At 43.9% G+C, this 19,835-nt stretch overlaps 3 protein-coding genes across 3 annotated transcripts; 1 reads left to right on the forward strand and 2 right to left on the reverse strand.

The window, feature by feature from the left end:
* Window positions 1–963: 963 nt before the first annotated feature.
* On the reverse strand, window positions 964–5,610 carry LOC135399208 (protein lifeguard 4-like). The gene is made up of 6 exons (XM_064630988.1): window positions 5,380–5,610; window positions 5,185–5,293; window positions 4,998–5,103; window positions 3,784–3,817; window positions 3,572–3,689; window positions 964–1,525 (listed from the first exon to the last, which is right to left on the reverse strand). Exons 1-6 carry the CDS (start codon window positions 5,486–5,488, stop codon window positions 1,273–1,275), a joined length of 729 nt encoding a protein of 242 aa, XP_064487058.1. The 5' UTR covers window positions 5,489–5,610; the 3' UTR covers window positions 964–1,272.
* Window positions 5,611–5,819: 209 nt separating this feature from the next.
* Window positions 5,820–11,013, forward strand: LOC135399207 (BLOC-1-related complex subunit 6-like). The gene is made up of 5 exons (XM_064630987.1): window positions 5,820–6,747; window positions 6,816–6,994; window positions 10,164–10,247; window positions 10,673–10,749; window positions 10,822–11,013. The coding sequence occupies exons 1-5, from the start codon at window positions 6,123–6,125 to the stop codon at window positions 10,877–10,879; spliced, it is 1,023 nt and encodes a 340-aa protein (XP_064487057.1). The 5' UTR covers window positions 5,820–6,122; the 3' UTR covers window positions 10,880–11,013.
* On the reverse strand, window positions 10,888–19,543 carry LOC135399206 (pre-mRNA-splicing factor 18-like). Its single transcript, XM_064630985.1, has 9 exons — window positions 19,373–19,543; window positions 18,597–18,701; window positions 18,458–18,532; window positions 18,097–18,360; window positions 17,940–18,011; window positions 16,943–17,155; window positions 14,533–14,650; window positions 12,816–12,853; window positions 10,888–11,185 (listed from the first exon to the last, which is right to left on the reverse strand). The coding sequence occupies exons 1-9, from the start codon at window positions 19,433–19,435 to the stop codon at window positions 11,108–11,110; spliced, it is 1,026 nt and encodes a 341-aa protein (XP_064487055.1). The 5' UTR covers window positions 19,436–19,543; the 3' UTR covers window positions 10,888–11,107.
* Between the last annotated feature and the right edge of the window lie 292 nt (window positions 19,544–19,835).

Consider the following 19,835-nt stretch of genomic DNA (forward strand, 5'->3'; position numbering starts at 1 on the left):
GGGGGGGGGGGGGGGGCGGACGTCAGGATTGGCTGAAAAAATGGAACCCGAGAAAGGGACAGAGGAGGGACGACACGACACGTTCTCCCTCTCTGTCCCTTTCTCGGGTTCCATTTTTTCACGATGTACCAGCTGGCCTGCACCCTTGCCCTTTTATATATAGATATAAGTTCTAGATAAGTATATAGTAGTAGATGTAAGAAGATATAAGTTATATATATATAGGATTTGCGCAGGAATCCCATCCGGGAGGGGGGGGGGGCAGTTACTCCCGTATCCGGCCTTTTTGTGAATGTTTTTTTTTTCTTCCTTCTTTTTTGGTGGAGGGAGTGGAAGAAATCTCTGGGCAGGTGGCAGGGGTCTCAGAGGACTATTACTTTTTGCCATTCCCTTCTTTCAATCAGCATTTTTCTGTGAAACTTTTGCAGAGCACAACATTCATGCAACACAACAAAGAAAGCAGTCATATGTGCGCTATAAAGGCACGACAAGTGGCTATAGCACATATGTAAATTATACAGCAAAGTTATTTTGCTGTATAATTGTGCAGACGGAATTTGGCCTCAGGACAGCTCTGCTCTAGAAGTACGACAGATGACGTGCCCTTGGAAGTCGCTGGGGAGGTGTGTCAGCTTAGCTCAATTCGTACAGCCCCGAACCGGTAATCCAGAAGATATGGGTTCGAGTCCTACACAGCCTGCTAACCTTTTCAGTGACTTCCATGTTTCATCGTTGCTTTTAAAATGTCACAGCGTGCATGTCAAAATGAGACGCGATGCAGGCGCACTTACGGAACTTTTATGCATACACACTCCAAGAAAAATTTATTATTGGTGTCAGATGAGTGGAATAAATAATGTGCCTTGCAATCTTTTAACTGGAGTTGATGTAGATGTTGCCCTTTGTAGATGTTGCTAAAGAGATTGCACGAAGTGCTTGCAAAATGAGAGCTGGACATGAAGCTCACACACGTGGAAACGATTTTATTGCCCATTTCATCTACAAAGCAACATAAATCATAGTATTAATCAAAACATTCTTCAATAAAGCATATTTTTGCAAATATATTAGGCCTTTTCTATATTCATATGTCATATAGATGTGCGATCTGTAGACAAAAAAATGTAACACTGTAGACAAAACTCTGAGGTAAGATGCAAATGGAAGGGAAAGTGTATTAATCCCCAACAAAAAAATCACAATTTTTTTCGTTTATTTTCACGCTTTATCTGTGTGTATACAACACAGATTTGGTTTGAACTGTGCAACCGCTTAGTGTCTCCTTGCTTCTCCTACAATGCGCAGGATATGGAGGAACAGGTTGATGATGTCCATGTACAGCTCAATGGTGGCCATGATGTACTCCTCGGGTGACACACGGTGCATGATCATGTGTGTGTCGAAGATGATGAAGAACGAGAAGAGTGCTGCACCGCCCATGGACAGCACGAGTTCCAAATGTGTGCTCGGGATGAACATGCGAAGGAATCCACCAAGCACCAGCACCCAGAGGAAGGCAAACAGGCTGTGGATATGGAAAAAAAAGGGGGTTCTAAAATTGGTCAAGAGTCTTCAGACACATAACAGTGAGAAAGGTGTACCTGTCAACAATTGTCAGTTTCTTTTCCAATGAAAAATAAATAAATAAATAAAATGTCCCTTCCTGTACTTCCCCAAATTATGAGGCTTTGCACGTAAGCATGTCATGTACGGTGGAGGACAAAAGTCGGTGGAATTTGGCATCAATTGAAGTTCCCGCATTACTTTCGTCCCATTAAAAAGTTTCATCATTAAAAGGGTGCGACATTTTGACAACTGTGGTTCATTGTGTCATGCTCACACTTTTAATGCGCGCGAGAGTGTTTTTAAAACATCTAACTAGTACTTCAGCAAATAATTAGGTAATTATTTGCGTACGTGTCGCGGTCGGCAGGTTACAAGCTCCTGAGCACACAACAGTGTGACAACTGGAGGAGTGAGAACTATGGCCGTTCCCATTGGTTCTCGTAAGCAAGCAACACGTCCCGCATTGCCTCACCGACGGAGACACCAACCCCTTTTACATTTATGCCCGGCGCTTTAGCAGGACCACTCCCCTGAACAGGAGCATGTGCCCGCTTTCATCCGTCGGCAGGGTGCCACTGAAGGAGAAAGTTACTGGAGGTGGGTGTGGATAAAATTAACATTATCTGCATCTAAGGTCTGTGACCACATCCACAACCGCTCTGGTTGAAATAGGTGTATCCACAGATATTGAGTAGATCCGCACATCCGCGATTTTTGCATTTGCAAAAATCTCCACGACGAAAATGTCATGTCACAAACGTTTTTGCTTTTCAGCATATAAACTTTACTTTTTACTTTAGACTTTAAACTTTACTTTACTTTACTTTTTCAGCATATAGGTAACCTGAAGAAGTGCAGTCTCGTGCACGAAAGTCTTGTTTACCATGTGTAAATAAATAAGTTGTTCCTACCGTTTAATATCACTCATATAAACTTTGTCAGAAATGTTATGTCATCGGCAGTACTCCAACAGCTGAAGGCACAGCAATGCAAGCGATGGCACACACCGACACTACTTTGAATTCACCGCATGCCCTCAATTATGGCTCCTTTTTGGGGGACGTCAGCGGAGACGCTAATGCTTATTCCGGGCAGAATGTGGGTATCCGCGGGCACCGCAGAGGAGCACTGTTTCATCCGCGTCTCACCTGTGCAGATTTTGAACCATTATTTTTCTGTCCACAAACGAGGACCCACGGATATTACTGCACCCGTGCAAAACCTCTAAGAATGACAGTGATCCTGTGTCACGGAAACTTTTGTCCAGCACTGCATGCATTGTTAATCCTGGGTGACCTTGACAACGCAAAAACTGCCTTCACTGCCCAAGCCCTTCACTTCGTCCATGAGCACTTCGTCATTGTTGTTGTTTATTGCGTCCATCCAAATCATACATAGGGTTCTTTGTTTTCAGGTTTTATGATTTTTCAAATTCGGGAGGGAAAAATCGGGTGCTATTTACGCACGAGAATTCGGGGAGAAATCGGGCTCTATGATCTCTGTTCGATATGTCACCGGGGAATTTTCGGGTGGAACGAAAGGCATATAAATCAAGCCACTGCTGTGACACTGGGACGAGAAACAAGAATTTTTACATTTCCGCTCGGAACTGGGGCAGGAACGGACAGCGGTATTCAAACACTTGCCCGAGCTGCACAAAAGCTCATCTTTGGCCCCTGCAGGAGGGGATCATAAACGGAGGACAAATAGGTTGTCACAAATATCTCTCTTTGCTTCAATTTTCCGACGGTTTACAGAGAACGACACGTTGAAGGACCGCGAGGATTTCGGGTAGATATCGGGTTTTACCCGAATTCTTGAAAATAATTTGTTCGGGGGGAAACTATCGTGAAAAATCGGGTTTAACCCAAAAACGAAGAACCCTAATCCTACACAATTGACAAGGGGGGCGCAGTAGCAGAGCTATAGAAAGGGCTTCTCGAAGGGTGTCATAACGTAAAAATGAGAAGAAAGGACTGTAATGTGAAAATTTGAAAGTTCTTACCCTGCGCCCCACGTGGAGAAGTCACGCTTGCTCTGAAACGTGTAGACGGTGAGCCCCACGGTGACTCCAAGGGTGATGATAAAAGCCTGGAGCACTGCCAGCTGATCATAGAATGTCACTAGAAAGAGGGGAAAAAATTCAAAACAGGAAAGCGTGAGTTACTTCAACAAGAAAGTGCGGCAATATAACGTAATACTGAGTCTCTGCCTTACCAACAACACCAACGGTGTACGCCTGTGCCAATGTCTGTAATAGATACAGAGAAATTTTAAACGAATATAACATGTATGTAAAGTTACCAACTATAAACCAACTAACTGTAACCAACCAACCAACTATAACCAACTGTAAAGTAACTATACAAGGTACATCTAGAGAAAAGGGCCCACATTTTCTTTATAAATTCCTGTGAAAGGAAACAAAAAGTGTGTGATGGACGAGTATCATACATCATTGCCCAGCCCTATGGTTATCTGGGTTGAATAAGACAACACAGCCAGTGGTTGCAGCATCAGACATTGCATGCCTAATGCAAACATGTTAATGCTGTCAGCTGGATACACACACATTTGAATGAAGTCGATGATGTATTGAATACCGGTATGTGAATATGAAGATGCGACTTTTAGTGACTTTCTACTGTAACATGCAAAGATCACAAGCCTTGTGCGGTGACAGGAAATAGACTCTCATGGTGTCTACAAAATTGTAGCCTTTGAATTCCTGACTTTTCCAGGTTTTTACTGACTATTTCGAGCGACTTCCCCGACGAAAACAAAAGGGAGCTTGGTGTCTGCTACTACGTTTCGATACAGATCACTGATTAAAATCAAACAAACAGAATATGAATATGTGTTCGTCCTTAACGTTTAAGAGAATAATTTTTTTCTCCTGCAGCAGGGAGATCTCGTACTGTGCGTGTAATATATGACCCTTGTCTTTTCTTTCTTTCCTTTTTTGTTAAAGGTTACTTAATAGTGAGGCTGCACTACTTTTCTGCCTCTGAACTTGCATTACTGGCGAAGTGTTACTTGCTGCAACATTGCTGCGACAGGGTCGCTCAACGATCACGATTCGCTGCATATCATCATGGCACTTGCCCGCAATTTTCCCTGACTTCGGTTGCTTTTTAGCGACTTCCCTGACTTTTCCAGCTGCATAAACAATCCAGAACAATTTCCGGTTTTCCAGGTTGATGGGCTCTCATTTCAGGTGTGAGAGGTACATCTAACAGTGTTTACTGTCAGTTCACAACAGCTGTCGAGAAATGGCATTCTGAGCACAGCGGTTGGTTAAACGAACTCATGTGATGCTAATGATGGAGGTCATGCAACATGTTCTGCTGGTTTCGTGTAGAGTGGGAACTAAGTGAAATCCGTATAGCGTTAAAAACCGAGTCAACGACTTATCTTAGAATTATACTTACAAATCCGCCGAGGAGAACGTAGTTGATTGGAGTTTGTCTTCTTTTTATCATCAGACCGATTAGGAGGATTATTGACGCGAGAAATGCTACGGTGACCATCCACGGGCTGCAAAAATGACATCACGGATCGACGAAAAATTAGAATGAAAATACGTGCAATACAACCGCACTTGTACAGCGTACTCACTTCTCGTTGATATAAAACTTCACCACGGGCGTGAACATCGCAATTGATGCACAAACCGCTGTCACAAGAAGCTGGACGCTGAGTATGCCATAGACCTTCCTAAGAAACCCTGCAATTACAAGGATCCATTACTTGTACCAGAAAAGCTGGGTGAGTATCCCGACGAAGAGGAAAGTTTGCAGATTATGTACTCACCCAACCTCACGTAGACATGAGCCTTCGAAACGTTGTTATTGTAGCAAAAATCATCCATGATGGAACTTTTGTCTGACTGATCACCAACATTTATCAATATGTCTTGCATAGTTAATAGTTAAGCCGAGCTACGAAAGCTCGGGGCGCCTAAAACAAATTCAGGGCAAAGAACACGAACTACAGCAGCAGTCCAAGCCTTCTGCTGCTTCTGTGTTCTGGCTTCTGCTAGATCAACGTTGGCTGGGTTGGCTTTGGTTGGCTAGATAGATGTTGCAGTCAGCAACACCAGACCAATAAATTTGCGACTGAAGGGCAGTTTTACGGGTCCTTGTTTTTGTGTGTTGCTATTTATCACAAATTCAAGCGCAAATGCACAAGAAAATAGAAAATGCTACATAAATCGCCGCAAGGGTGCGACTGTATCTGTATGTTTACATCACGTGCTCTGTGATTGTGCGTTGTGTTGCCTGCCAGACAGCCACGGAGGAGACAACACAACACGAAGTTGTTGCCAGATAGTTGTGAGAAGAAAGTTCGAAGAAATTACTTGAAAAATCTGCGTCACAGACGTCAGTGCAGAGAAACGAGTGAAACGTATTGCTGCGTAAATAAGTGCTGTGTAGAATCTGATGTGCCAGTAATTTCTGTGGCAGTAAGGGGTTCTACAAAATTGGGCATTCATTCATTTGCACAAAATCTACTTTAGTTTCTGTTACAGACCTCAGAACAACGCTAGCAGCAGAATGAGCGTAGAAGATAACCACGCTTGCAGGTCCAATCTTGATAATTGTATCAGCTCGTTCGAAGGTGCTTCACAGCAAAGACGATCTAGTGACTCTAACGCCGATGACTTCAGTGAGTCACCCCTTCCGCCCCCCGATCTTGCAGAAGACGACGACGATGACGACGACGACTTTCCGTCAGCAATGACGGCCTCTTACAGCGAAATTTGTTTCGATCAAGACGACGACGATGCGGATCTCTTGCCTGGTGAAATGGTAGACCTGGCCGAGGTTCAAGACGCAACGCAAGGATTAACTGAACTAGTAGAACAGCTGAACCGCGATGAAGGACTGCAAGAGCAGCGAAGACCGCACACGCTGTCCCTGAAGGACAATACTAAAGCTGAGCCAACGCGGCATAAGGGACAACAGACGTCTGACAGTCAGGCTACGAGCCCTGGGTCCTCCTTGTTAAGCGCAGACGATGTTTTAGACAGCCAAGGACTTCAAAAGCGACGTGGAAGCGGGGCAAGCGGGTTGTCCGAGCTACAGGGCACAGTTACATACGACGGGGAGATGGTCAACTTCGTTGCGGAAGACTTGCATGAAAAAATCAAACTCAGCAGCCCCGTGGCAAAGAAATCAGGTGATTTATATGTGCGACATGATCGGATCATGCAGATCCTGGTTACTCATGTATTTGTGAATTTCCAGAAGTGGGTTCCTTCCCAGGATCACGTTCTTCTACACCGAGCCTGTACAGGCAAGCATTGCAACCGAGTCCGTTTGGCTTGGTTGATCCTGGGGTTTTAGCCGACTTGGAATCGCAGGCAAGGGCTGTGGCTGCGTCTGTGGATACACTTCTGGAAAGCCTCGGTTCAAGCTTACATGGAGTGAGCTCTTGCAGCGTTTCTGTAATATGTGCTTTTTGGCTACTGCAGAGAATTTGCGAGGGACGTGTACCAGTGTAGCCAGGTGGGGTAGTTGGTATTGGTCCACACTGCGCAGTGCGCAACACAATGCCGAGTGTTGTGTATTTAGCCCTTGTAGGAATATTGTGCATAAATTTGGCATGAATATCATAAATCTGCATAAATATTGTGCATAAATGTTTGCATTAAGGAAGGGGAGGTTTTCTTGTCCCAAGAGGGCGACGTTCATCAAGTGAGGGTTGAATATAATTAGAGCCGGACGTTTTCGGGTTAAACCCGATTTGACCCGAATTTACCCCCCGAACGACCCGCAAAAGAATCGGGTTGAACCCGATTTCTACCGGTCGTTACGAAGCTCGCCGTAGCTCCCGTCCCGAAAGTTCGCTTTTCTGCGCAATAAAAAAAAAAGAAAAAAGCTATTCGCGCATGCGCGAATCTGCGTACTCACGCATGCGCGTCGTCCACTCCGTGACGGAGGAATCGCAACTCGCAACTTTTTCGCTTTCGACGACTGCCGATTCTTCGTAGTTAGTAGTTTCGCCTGATAAACTGTGCTGGCATTTACGGATTAACGTCGTGACAATCGTCTTTGGACATCATGGCGGGTCGGAAAAGGAAGAGACTTGAAGACTGGGTCAACGAGTACAACGATCTGGAAATCGTGAAGAAGGGAGACTACGAAAACGTGCTCGCGTGCCGTTTCTGTAACTTGGTGCTACCGTCGGATCCGGCGAAGAAACCCTACGATCGTATAAGGGAACACCTCGCATCGGCAAGGCATGACAGTCTGAAGAAAAAGGCAAAAGGTGCGCAGACTATGCTTGAAGTTTGCTACCGTCAACGAGAAAGAGAAAAGAATGCCGAAGGTGTCGTTCATGAGTTCGTGAGCGCACTGGCCAAGAGTGGAATAAGCCTCGAGCAGGCCGATGGTCCGCTTGGGGAATTTGTACGCAAACACTGCCCTGCTGCCAAAACCATGCCCGGAGGGCACCAGCTGCGTCGTAAGCAACTCATTGAAGTTTTCGACAAGCACATGGAGACGATACGCGACGACGTAAAAGACGCGAAAGTGAGCTTCATTGTCGACGAGTCGCCGGACATCCTAGGGTATCCTACCGTGAACACCCTTGTGTGTCTCTACAGTTTACAGAGAGAACAAAAGGTTGTCTACCTCGTAGAGGTTTCGCGCGTGAAGCAGTGCAATGCGTTCACTGTGGCCGGCGTACTTCGCCACGCTTTGACATCGCTTGGTAAAGACTGGAGTGACGTTGTAGCGATTGCAAGCGATTCCGCCCAATACATGCAAAGAATGGTGAAGGACATAAACGAGGGAGAATCTCTACACATCGTTCATGTAAAGGACGTGCCTCATTTGATTCACGTGGCGATCGGAAGCGCAATTGCGTCAGAATGTATTGCGCGCCTTCAGCAGGTTGTTTTGAAGTTTGGTGCACTTTTTAAACACAGCAACAGACTGTACCAGGAATATCAGGAACTGTGCTCTAACAATGGCGTCGCGCTGTCAGACATAAAGAAGCCACCAGCAGTTGTGCCCCAAAGGTGGTACAGCTTTTACAGGTGTCTCGAAGTCACACTTGAAATGTGGGACTGTCTGACTGAGCTAGTTGAGACACACACTGGGGGCAATGCCAAAGTAGACAAACTGAAGAGCCTGCTGTGTGGAAAGAAACAAGAGCTTTATGCAACAGGCGTGCTCATCCTCGAAGTTCTGCATCCAGTCACAGACGTTCAACAGAAACTTGAGAGTGGACAGCTCCTGCTTCCACATTACCATAACTTAGTCAATGTAAAGCTTCATGAAGTGCTATCCAGCATTAAGACAAATGTTGGGACCAGCAGCAAGGCTCTAATGCTCCTGGCAATGCTGCCAAAAGATGTCAAGATTACTGTGAAAGCAACTTGTCACACCTTCTGTGATCAGATACTAAACAAGTGGAGAGATACTGTTAATAGGAACCTGTCTGGCACTACAGACATGCCTTCACAAATGGTGATCTGGGAAAAAGCTGCTGTACTGGATAAGTCATCCACAGATTTCAAGTCACACGAGTTTGATTACTACAAAGAGCTTTTCTCTCTTGTTACGGAATGCAGTGATCAGCTGAAAGAGGAATTTTGTGAATATGTTCAAGAGGATGCCCCTACAAATGAGGACTTTGCGCTGCTTGACTATTGGAAGTCCACATCAGTCAGATACCCAACTCTGGCCCCTGCAGCATTGTCACTGATGTGCCTCCCACTTGGTAGTTGCGATGTCGAAAGAAGTTTCAGCAAGATGAGATACATGCAGCGTCCACAGAGAAGCTCGATGGACGATGAACGTTTCAAAGCACAGATGATCCTATTTGTGAATAACAAATATTAATGGACTACCTTCCACGTTTTTGATGGCTTGAAGGTCTTGCCATGTAAGTGCTGCTGAGTTTCTACATAAGTGAGAACAATGACGTTTATTTCACCCGAAAAACATGCAAATAAAGAAATTTCACCCGATTCCACCATGTTTTCCTGCTCACAAGATAACACCCGATTTTTACCCCCCGAATTCTGAACACAATAAAACCCGAAAACATCCGGCTCTAAATATAATTAGACCCTGATGTTTTAGGGTTAAACCCGATTTTTCCCAGAATTTGCACCCCGAATTGAGGTTCACCTATTTAGGGTTAAACCCGATTTCTACCTGCAAAACTGCACCTTGAGGCTAGGTAGTACCTCAAGGCATCGACATACTAGTTTCTCACAAAATATGCGACTGCCCCTTACTTCTGGCCCTCTGGATAAACGGTACAGTGAATGTTTATTCTACAATAATGCCCGATTTCTCCCCGAACTCGGTTTGATGATAATTTTTCAGCCCGAATTTGCATGAAGTTTCGACATGAATTTATTGACCCGATTTCTACCCCCCAAATTTGGAAAAATATAAAACCGGAAAACTTCAGGGTCTAAATATAATCATTGACACAATCCTAACACAATGTACCAGAAAATGAGAATTGTAAATGACAGAAAAGGCAGCTGAAAACCAAATGTCCAACTTTTCGTGTATTTTGTTCCGTGGCACACGAGCTGCTAAATCAAGGTTCTGCCGTGGCAATACTTGCAGATCTCGTCGTTGACCATCGACTGCGTGAAACTGTACGAAAGCAGCATGTGCAAGACATGCGACTCTGTGGATGCAAATATAAAGGTAAAACAATCGCACAATTTTCAATGCAAAAATGTATCGTTGCGGAATGAAAGATACCGATACGAGGACACCAACGCAAGAGAAACGGGATGCATCCATTGCGTCGTCTGCAATTTGTGAGCAAAAGAAGCTGCAACTCGTTGCTTTCCCTCTCATTCTCCTTCTCAAGAAGCGTGACAATGCAGAAATGCCTCGGGTTGGCTTTCTCATATGATATCCTACGACGATTGGACAAACCGTATGAGGAGACCAATTAAAGCCCTCCCGAGGAGTAGAGGGAAAGTGTAAATCATGTAGGACGTAATGGATGAATCGTGTTCCTTTTGTGGTGTTGTCAAGGTAACAACAGCTTTTACGGCTTTTTTTACGTTAGTGCCCCATTAAGTGTGTGGATCACCTCACGGAAATGTTCTTTTTCCCCTCAGTCGATGTATCAACTTATGGTGAAGTACGAAGAACTGAGCAAGTCCATGCGACCGCTTTACAGCATCGCAAATGAAGTGTATCCTTTTTTCTTTTTCCTTTTTCTTTCACACAAAGTAATATGTTATTTTTCCCTCAACCCAGCTTTCAGGAAAAACATCAAAAAGTTGCTAGACCACTTTGAGAACGTCGTTGAGGGAAAGACATGAACGACAGAGAAGTTCTAGACTATATTCTTTCCTCCCTTCTGTACATTATTTCACTCCACTCATTATACTTAATTTATTTTTTTGCACAGGCTATACGAAATAAATTTGTGCCAAGTCGGGCTTCTTCTCGGTCACTGAGAAAATCTTTGCTCGTGGCCGCACTTCCGTGCGGAGTGAACATTTATGGCAATGGTTATCTACAATGTTTAAAAATGCGTGGTCTTTCGCCTACGCATTGTACTCGACCGATCTTGAAGGGTCCGTTGGGAAGATCCGCTGGCACTGTGTCATGAGCCGCTTGATTGCCTGCAATGGAAACCAGTTATGGGTAAGTTACTAAAAGTAACTAAGATACAGTTCGCATGCACAAACCAGGGTTGGCTACTGGAAATGAGAAATGGTAATTACTGAAATTCAACAGGAAACGAAAATGTTTTACTTTCGACTACCAGAAACCCGAACGGAAACCAAATTCGCAGGACGTTTCCCTCAGTGTTTTCGCAGCATTAATATGAAAATTATATATATCCGCACTATTCTTCCAGTCATCATTCATTCATTCATTCGTTTATTTTGGGGACTTTCTTTCATGTTGAGCCCACTGCGTAGCAACATAGACGCGAAAGTTTTGAATGATGTGTTATTTTTGCGCACGAGCGGAGACTTTTGGAACTTAAAGTAATGTATTTCTGCGACATAGACAGGCATCTACTTGCGGCGAGTAAGATTCGTGACGAACTTTGCATTAAAGTCTTTAGTGTTTGTGTTTGGCGTAGCTGTCCTTTTGCATCTATTATGTAAACAGAATATCTGACACGAAAAAGCCAAAATCAGACAGTAAGAGTTCTGGATGAGAAACAGAAACCAGTACCGAAATTACCTCGGAAACAGAAACGAAAACCGAGCTTTTCAGTTACCGGAACCGGAAACAATATTTTTGGTAACCAACCATGGCACAAACAGTAACCGAGTTCCAGTTACTCTTCTTTAAATGTACCTTTTTATAGCTGCAGTTACAACGCTAAAGTAGCATAGTTACTTTACACTTACATTTTAAGAAGAAAAAAAGCGGAATAAATGCAGCTCTAAAAAAAATTAGTTGAAGCACTTCTAGCACTAGTTCTTCTGTGCTATGAACAGAGGATTTCCCCATGGACACCAACAGCACAGTGAGAGTTTAGGCTGCATTCACACGGGCCAACTTTCTGCACCGACTCGAACCAACGTCTTATGACCAACTTCAAGACTGTGTGCCGTCTCTGCATTTACACGTACCAACTCTGTATCTCCACCCACGAACAACCTTGCGGCAGTCGGAGCGTGTGGGTTCAAATCCAACTGCTGGTGCCTTTTTTTTTTTTTCTTACTCCTATTATTTAAGTCAGATTATTTCACCAGAAATCACCAGTATCTCCAAAGAATGCCTAATGATATGTTTACGTGGCGTTTGCAAAAAGAAAGAAAAAGATTTCTCAGGTACCCTTTAGGGTTGGAACCCATGCCAGGTAGTACGGCATGAACGAAGTCGCTTCACGCCAACTCTCGCAAGTTATCTGGTCGGCCACCTATACGGAGCAACTCGAGTTCGTCGTAGTCCGTGGTGTCGGCCAACTCGGCTGAACTCCAAAGCAACCATAGTGGGTGGGAAAAGTTGGCGCGTGTGAACGCAGCCTGAGGCCTCCCTGGCTGCGTTATGAGATGACAAGATGCGTGCAATTCCTAGTTTTGGAAAAACGGCTGGGAGTTTCAAGCCCCAACAGAATTACATTATGGAACTGACACACAGTAAATATTACCTGAGTAACTTGGTTACGTTTTACGGTTAACTGTAACTAGTAGTTACACTTACAAGTTACTTGTAACTTAATTGTGACCTAAGATTGGTGGAAACAATGTTTAACAATATGAAACATGAAGTGCAGCCAAAGGTACACACCTGAATGAACTTGCGTTGAGTTTCGTCATTGAGAACATCTGAGTACAGTAGTCACAGAGAACAAAATTATTTTTCATTGAATGTATGTATTTCCGACTGTTCACGTGGCTCACACTCATGGTTGCCGCTTAATTTTTGGGAACAAAAATTCGAGGGCCTTTCAAGGACTTTTTAAGGCTCTGCCGTCATTGTGCCCAAGATGTAAAACGCTGTTTAACTGTTTAAAACGCTGAATGAATAGGGACGGAATACATAGAGACTGTGCAATAGTGGCCCATTCAGAAACAAAACTGAGGATTTCCATGTTAATGGTGATAGGACAGAAAGGTAGGCTAATGAATGTAACGATGGGCGCCGTCCACTTCTTGTGCTTCTGGCTCCCACTACCGATTGCTATCGCAGTTAGTGCTCTATCGCAGTTAGTGCTAACTCCTGTCGTTTCGTTACCACAGCTCTGGCTCAGGATAAGCGGAATTTGCACCGAAGCTCCACGAGAATAAGGATAAGATGCAAAATTGAGAGTTTTTAAGGACCGCGGAAAATTCCAGGGCATTCCCGGCCTTGAGAATGGCTTGGTGACAAAAGGCAGCATAACACAAGGACAGGTTTAGGGTGGCTAAGGTACTGACACTACAGATTCAATAAACACCATGTTATAGGTCTTTTTGAAACATTCATTTGAAAAAGCTTTGATGCTTTGAAAAGCTTCCCAAACCAAGCTTTAGTTAGTTAAGTTAGCTTAAGTTAGGTAAGTTAGCTAAAATCGCCTGTGTGTTATGCTGCCATGTTAGCACTGTTGTGCTCGAAAGTGTTGTACCAATACTGTGTGTGAAGGTGGACCATGTGCTGCACGTGTCTATTACTCGAAAGAAATAGTCTTGCAACACCTGGAGATTTGAGATGAGGTAAACCACGGAGTACTATGATTTAGACAGCCGTGTCCCCTACAGTAAATCTAGAGCCTGAAGTTTTCGAGAAATATTTTTTTCTAATTTCTGGGAGTAAAAATTGGGTAAATAAACATGGGCTCTAAATTCATGCAAATTCGGGTGGAAAAACTTCGAGTACACTAAATTCTGGGACAAATCGGGCTCAGTTACTCAAACTAACTGAATTAGTTCCGTAGAAATGGTGATGTAACTGCATTTGCTGCCAAACAAGTTAGTGTGCATTCCTACGGACGTCTCAGTGAGGGCAATTTGCCAGGTAAAAATCGGGTTTCACCCTAAAGAGGCAAACTTCAATTTGGGGTGCAAGTTCGGGGAAGAATTGGGTTAAACCCCAAAACTTCAGGCTCTAAGTACATCATAATTAGAGCCTGAAGTTTTCGGGAAGTGTTTTTTTTCTAAATTTTTTTGGGTAAAAATGAGGTAAATGAACGTGTGCTCTAAATTCATGCAAATTCGTGTGAAAAAAACTTCCAGTACGCTAAGTTCAGAGTGACATCGGCTCAGTTACTTAAACTAACTGTACTGGTTTGGTACAAATGGTGATGTAACTGCATTTGCTGCCAAACAAGTTAGTATGCATTCCTACAGATGTTTCAGTGACTGCAATTTGCCAGGTAAAAATCGGGTTTCACCCTAATGAGGCAACCTTCGATATGAGGTGCAAACTCGGGGAAGAATCGGGGTGAACTCTAAAACTTCAGGCTCTAATCATAACGGATTCAAGTACATCAGAGTAAATCAATGCATTGACTTCCAACAAAGGATACGGGCAATATTCTGAGAGAAGATTTTCTCCCGACCAGTTCGGGCGTGGATTCCAACCATGGTCACTCCAATGGGCCATGGTGCATTTCCGATGGCCATTTGTAGATATGCATCATTGGCCTGCAAAAGGGACCAAAGGCAAATGTTGGCTCATTGGATGAAGTAAGTAAAAATCACTAAGTGTCGCCACATTTTGTTTTCTTTGAATATTTTTCGCCGAAGGCCCTGATACATAAAACGGTGGGGTTCCGAAAGCGTGCAAAATAAAATTTAAAAGCTAGGATGTTTACTTAATTAGTGGGTGTATGCAAATGAGTCACTCACTACAGTTCGTGGCCCATGTCCCAAAGATCTTTTCCAAAAAGAAAGTTAGTTCTTCGATGGCGCCACCTGTTTACGAATTATTGAGCCGGGGGGACCTTCGTGATGCACCAGGTGTAACAGCCACAGAGGTACATGTATGTCTCCACCAACAGAGAATGTCGTCAACACGCTGAGACTGGGGCATAGGAGTAGATAGGGCGAGGAAGCTGTTTCAGTTTCTGCGGCATCCACCACAACACGCTGCTCCTGTTACATTTTCACATACTTCGACTACTCGGATTTCCAACATGTTTTATGTGCATATGCAGACACTTGGGCAAGTTTTATTGTTTTGTGAGACTTACAGCTAGAGCTCAGGGTTTTTTTAATTTATCCGAAAAACGTACACTGGTAAAATTGAAAGCAATTCACATTTTTCAAAAAAAAAAAGAAGTCCACTTTTAGGTATTCCAGTAATCAAAAGCTCAGAAAAAAAAAAAAAAAAGAGCCACGCCCTGATGACTGGTTAACCTGTTTGCTCCCTGTTGTCTCGAGAATGCCTCGTGCTGCGGACTCTACGTGACACAAAGCCATTTGGGGTCATTTCGGCCATTTTCCAGGTCCATCTGGAAAACGTCCGGAAAGAGCTCTAGTGTGCTTATATCTTCAGCGTCAGGGGTCGGATTCACAAACGCGATCGTAAGTAACGCTAAGATGCGCTAAGACGTCGCAGCCCGCAACGCGCTTATGACGGCGTCGTAAGCGCGATTCACAAAGCTATCGTAGTGGAGAGAGTACGCCTTTTCTCGAGGAAGAGGAAGATGCTCATTTCCTGTCACACGCAACGGGTGCGAGACTATGTTTTCGCTATGGTAACGATGACGAAAATCTGCAACCGTACCAATAATATAGTCGTCCCGCTAGTTAGAAGAAGAAGAAGTTGTTACCACAAGCAGTAGTCATAATGGATGCCATGCAATCACAGGCGAAACGTGTTCGACAACCCAGCAGGATATTCCCAGTATTTTCGCCTCGGGGGGGGGGGGGGGTGCAGCCATATTTGCAGCTTTTATGGCTTTTTTGGCCTTTCTTGCCAGTTTGCCAGACAGTTTGGAGGGGTGTTACAACATTTTTGGGGGTGTCTTAGCGGGGTGTAGGGGATGCTTGAAAAATCCCTGAGACCCGATTTTAGGGAGCACAAAACAGAAGCATTCGTTGAAGGTTATCAAGCAAAAAAGTGCGTCACTGACACTTCGGGGATTATCTGGAAGGTTATGTGGCAAAGCGCAACGCGTGGATGCGTATTACGAAGTCTTTGTTCGTCGTCTCCAAATCAACCGCTGCCAAATACGCCGCCATCTTTCTTCGTAAGACAGAATCAAAAATAACAAAGACGGTTAAGAGCATCAACTGTTGTACTATATACATAAAAAACAAGACTTTCGTGCAGTCGGCTGCACTCCTTCAGGTTGTGAAGAAGTGCAGCCTACTGCACGAAAGTCTTGTTTTTTATGTATATAGTAAACAGTTGATGCTCTTAACCTTCTTTGTTATTTTTTATTCTGCATCGCCGGAAACTTGTACATTGTTTTTTCTTCACGTTCTTCGTAAGACAGGTCGGGAGCTCTCGCAGGATTCCACCGTAAGCTGCACCGTAAGATTTTGCGATGCGCGCCCTTCGTGAATCTACACTCCATCGTATCTTTCCCGTACGACGGAGTTACGACAGATTCTGTAGCACGAGCTTTTTGTGAATCCGACCCCAGCTGTTTTTCTCCATTAGTTGGCCTCCACCTACGACTTGGGCGACACATTGAAGCTGGTCGCTCCAACCATGTCGGTAGCCACAACCGTGTTTCCAAATATGAGAAAGCCAACTCACATGTTTCTTAACCTGAATATTTCACATGTTTGCTTTAAAAGCATAAAAATATGCTCCAATTATGTCATCTGTGTTTTTGCAACATATCAGTTTGAAGCACATGACCACATCATCATCACTCAGAGGCATCATGCCCCCCGTCAAGCCAATCACGGACGGCTTCAGACTTTGGGGAGGAGTTTATCCGTAAGAGTTAATGTCCCCCCTTCTGTAGCTTAAGCACTGACCTTGACGTAGTCTCTGCTCAGCATGTGCTTCACTATGCGGACCAAGTGCTCGAGAATGTCTTCGGGGACGTTGTTCTTCTTCAGGCGTTTGAATAGTGGCCGTAAGTAGGACTGTGTCTGGTTGTAAGTAGCAGAGGCTAGCTTTCCCCGCATGGACACTTTCTCTTCTTCAGAACGCGTGTTTAGTTTTTCGCCCCACAGCTGCTGGATGAACTGTTTAGAAACAGAGAACACTGATTTTATTCAATATCAATACCGGATTGTAACGTAACTTTTTTGCAAATGACCTCCATTTAAGAAACGTTCCAAAGCAGTGAGCGAAATTATGTGTTTGCTAAGTGCATAGGCCTTATGCTTGCTTCAATGAAGACATTCAGAAATGTAATTGTAACTAACAGGCTAAGAATTGAAACACCATAGCAGGCCTACAACTTGACTAATGGCGAAAAAAACTCTTTTGCAAGATTGTAAGGCACAAAGAGGAACGGCTTCATATAAATGTCATTAGTAAGGCGGTTAAGTCTGTGTTGCATTGTCACATTTTTGTTTACTGCAATTTAGAATTTTTATGCAAATGAGATGGTACTGCATACCAACCTAAGGATGATCTAAGCATTTACACTGCCATGGCACTATATCATTTTATAACGACAGGCCCTATTATAGAAAGGTTGTGGCTGGCAAGAAATTAATGTTGCTTCCTGCAGACATTTTGCCAGAAATCATAAATGTGACAATGTAAATATGCAAGACATGCAGAAACATGCTTTTTGCAAATTAGTTGCATCTTCTACATAAACAGGAACAGTATAATTTCATGTAGAACCTATGTAGTGACATCTGAACACTTTTTTTTTTTTACTATTACTTACTTACTTTTGTAATTATGGTCACAGAATACGTGAAGGGCCCCCTAGGGATTTATAAAGTTAAAGAGTCTTGTACTATGATTCCATCCTGCAGTTACATTATCTTTAAGTTACATTAGTTAAATTACCTTTAGGACTGTCATGATCATTTCTGCATCCTTTCCCTTGTTGCTCCTCTGACCCAGATTCTCTGCTATGTGCTGTAAAGTAAAGTATGTTACATGAGAAAGTTCTAAAAGTGTGGTTTATTGTCCTCATGCAGATCAAGTCTAAATAATGGGTTACCGTGATATCTTCGATCGTGGTCCCCTCACTCTCAACTTTTACGTCATTTGCGGATTTGCCGTCTTCTGTCTTCCCCTGCGACTTCAGAATCTCATCGAGGTAGATTTGGTCTACTTTTTCCATGGCTTCCTGAAAGTCATTCCGCAGTCCTCTATCCACCTCAGGCTCCAGAATCTCCAGTCTCCTCAGTCGGTGAAATGCTTCCATATCAGTTTCAGCGAACAGCAGTATCGGTTGTGACCTGTCTCTCAATCGTTTGATTACCTAAATAGTATTCAAGCAAGGAAACAAATTTTGTGGCACACGCACTTCAACACGAGTTGGGATAAAAAGTTATGACATTTCTGATTTAACTGTATACCTCTTTTCGTGGCAAGATTATTTCATCGTGTTCTTTTTTCTTCATTAGATTCCTCAGAGACAGAGATGCAGCACTCTGAAACAAAATGAAAGGATGCTCAGTCACGAACTTTCAACAGGTGTGGAAGCGACAGAATTACCTCCTCATCTTCTTCTTGTTTTTGTTTTGCGCTTAGTTTCTCAAAATACTCTTCCTCCGCCTTCCTTATAAGTTCTCCACGTTTAAAATACTTCTTTTCGGGACCCTGTTATAGGAAGGGTGAGTTTACTGTGCTACAAGGCTACGTTATACAGGGTGTGTGCAGAAAAACATGACCCGCATTTTTACATGTAACTCGTTGTCTACTTAGCCCAGGAACTTCCGGTGGCGCACGACGGCGTATTTATGCGTGCGAAAGCTACAAAAAAATCCTGGAAGCCATACTCAGTGTAAAAAAATTAACAGAGCGCGAAAACATGGGCTTCCATGCATTAGAATAGGGCGGTCATGACAGTGCATTGTAGTGCATTTCCGTCTCATGAGAGTTATGTGCAGGCACCGCTAGGGGTACTGCCGATGAGCATCCATGTGGGACATCGTTTCGATTTATGCACCGATAGCTCCCCTAGCGGTACTTGAACACAACTCTCCTACGTGCACCACGTTGCCCTTTCATATACACCCTGTTGTCCACCATGTTGCCCTATTCTGATGCACGGAAGCCGACGTTTTCGTTGTTCCGTTTATTTTTTAAGCTGGGTATGGCTTCCACAATTTTTCTACAGATTTCGCACGCATAAATGCGCCATCGTGCGCCACCGGAAGTTCGTTAGTTAGGTAGGCAACAAGCTATGTGCCTATGTGCGGGTCATGTTTTTCTGCACACACCCTGTAGTGCAAGCGCTTGGCTTCGACGGTAGAGTTTAGCATACTTACGATGAGTTGTTTGCCTTCCAGTTGACGCTTTTTGCGCTCGATCTCGGCTTTTAAAACGTCCATGTTACTTGACCTTTAGGCACATAGCCAGTACCAAAAAAATACGTCCTAGGATCGAGATACGAAGCTTCTTGCTCTGTATTCGTGGTGGTGATTACGATGTGGCTGACCGGGCCACCGGGGCGTCCCTTAGAAATAAACCTGGAAATAAACTTGTGTGAGATATTCCACACCTGGTATGTTGTTACAAGCCGCACAAGTAAAAAATGCGTTCAATATATTCTTTTCGGAATTGCACTGCACTGCACTCTGCAGCGACCTCTGGATTCATTGAGCAGCATTGAACTTGGCGCGAATGGCGCGAATCGCGGTATAGGATTATCACTACCAACCTTCGACGTTTCACTTCGAACATCACCAAAATGCCTAACCGCTGTGCCGTTGAACAGTGTCCGAATGTAAA

This window comes from Ornithodoros turicata, chromosome 6 (assembly GCF_037126465.1).
Source record: "Ornithodoros turicata isolate Travis chromosome 6, ASM3712646v1, whole genome shotgun sequence".
NCBI lineage: Eukaryota > Metazoa > Arthropoda > Arachnida > Ixodida > Argasidae > Ornithodoros > Ornithodoros turicata.

What these genes read in the sequence shown, in the direction of transcription:
- LOC135399207 (XM_064630987.1), top strand. Translation starts at nt 6,123, where the DNA reads ATGAGCGTAGAAGATAACCACGCTTGCAGGTCCAATCTTGATAATTGT. An exon ending in CTGTGGATGCAAATATAAAG is followed by an intron (nt 10,248 to 10,672) that starts GTAAAACAATCG and finishes TTTTCCCCTCAG; the next exon opens with TCGATGTATCAACTTATGGT. An exon ending in TACAGCATCGCAAATGAAGT is followed by an intron (nt 10,750 to 10,821) that starts GTATCCTTTTTT and finishes CCCAGCTTTCAG; the next exon opens with GAAAAACATCAAAAAGTTGC.
- LOC135399208 (XM_064630988.1), bottom strand. Translation starts at nt 5,488, where the DNA reads ATGCAAGACATATTGATAAATGTTGGTGATCAGTCAGACAAAAGTTCC. An exon ending in TCATGTCTACGTGAGGTTGG is followed by an intron (nt 5,294 to 5,379) that starts GTGAGTACATAA and finishes TTGTAATTGCAG; the next exon opens with GGTTTCTTAGGAAGGTCTAT. An exon ending in GTACACCGTTGGTGTTGTTG is followed by an intron (nt 3,690 to 3,783) that starts GTAAGGCAGAGA and finishes CCCTCTTTCTAG; the next exon opens with TGACATTCTATGATCAGCTG.
- LOC135399206 (XM_064630985.1), bottom strand. Translation starts at nt 19,435, where the DNA reads ATGGACGTTTTAAAAGCCGAGATCGAGCGCAAAAAGCGTCAACTGGAA. An exon ending in TGGAAGGCAAACAACTCATC is followed by an intron (nt 18,702 to 19,372) that starts GTAAGTATGCTA and finishes TTCCTATAACAG; the next exon opens with GGTCCCGAAAAGAAGTATTT. An exon ending in TAATCTTGCCACGAAAAGAG is followed by an intron (nt 18,361 to 18,457) that starts GTATACAGTTAA and finishes AATACTATTTAG; the next exon opens with GTAATCAAACGATTGAGAGA.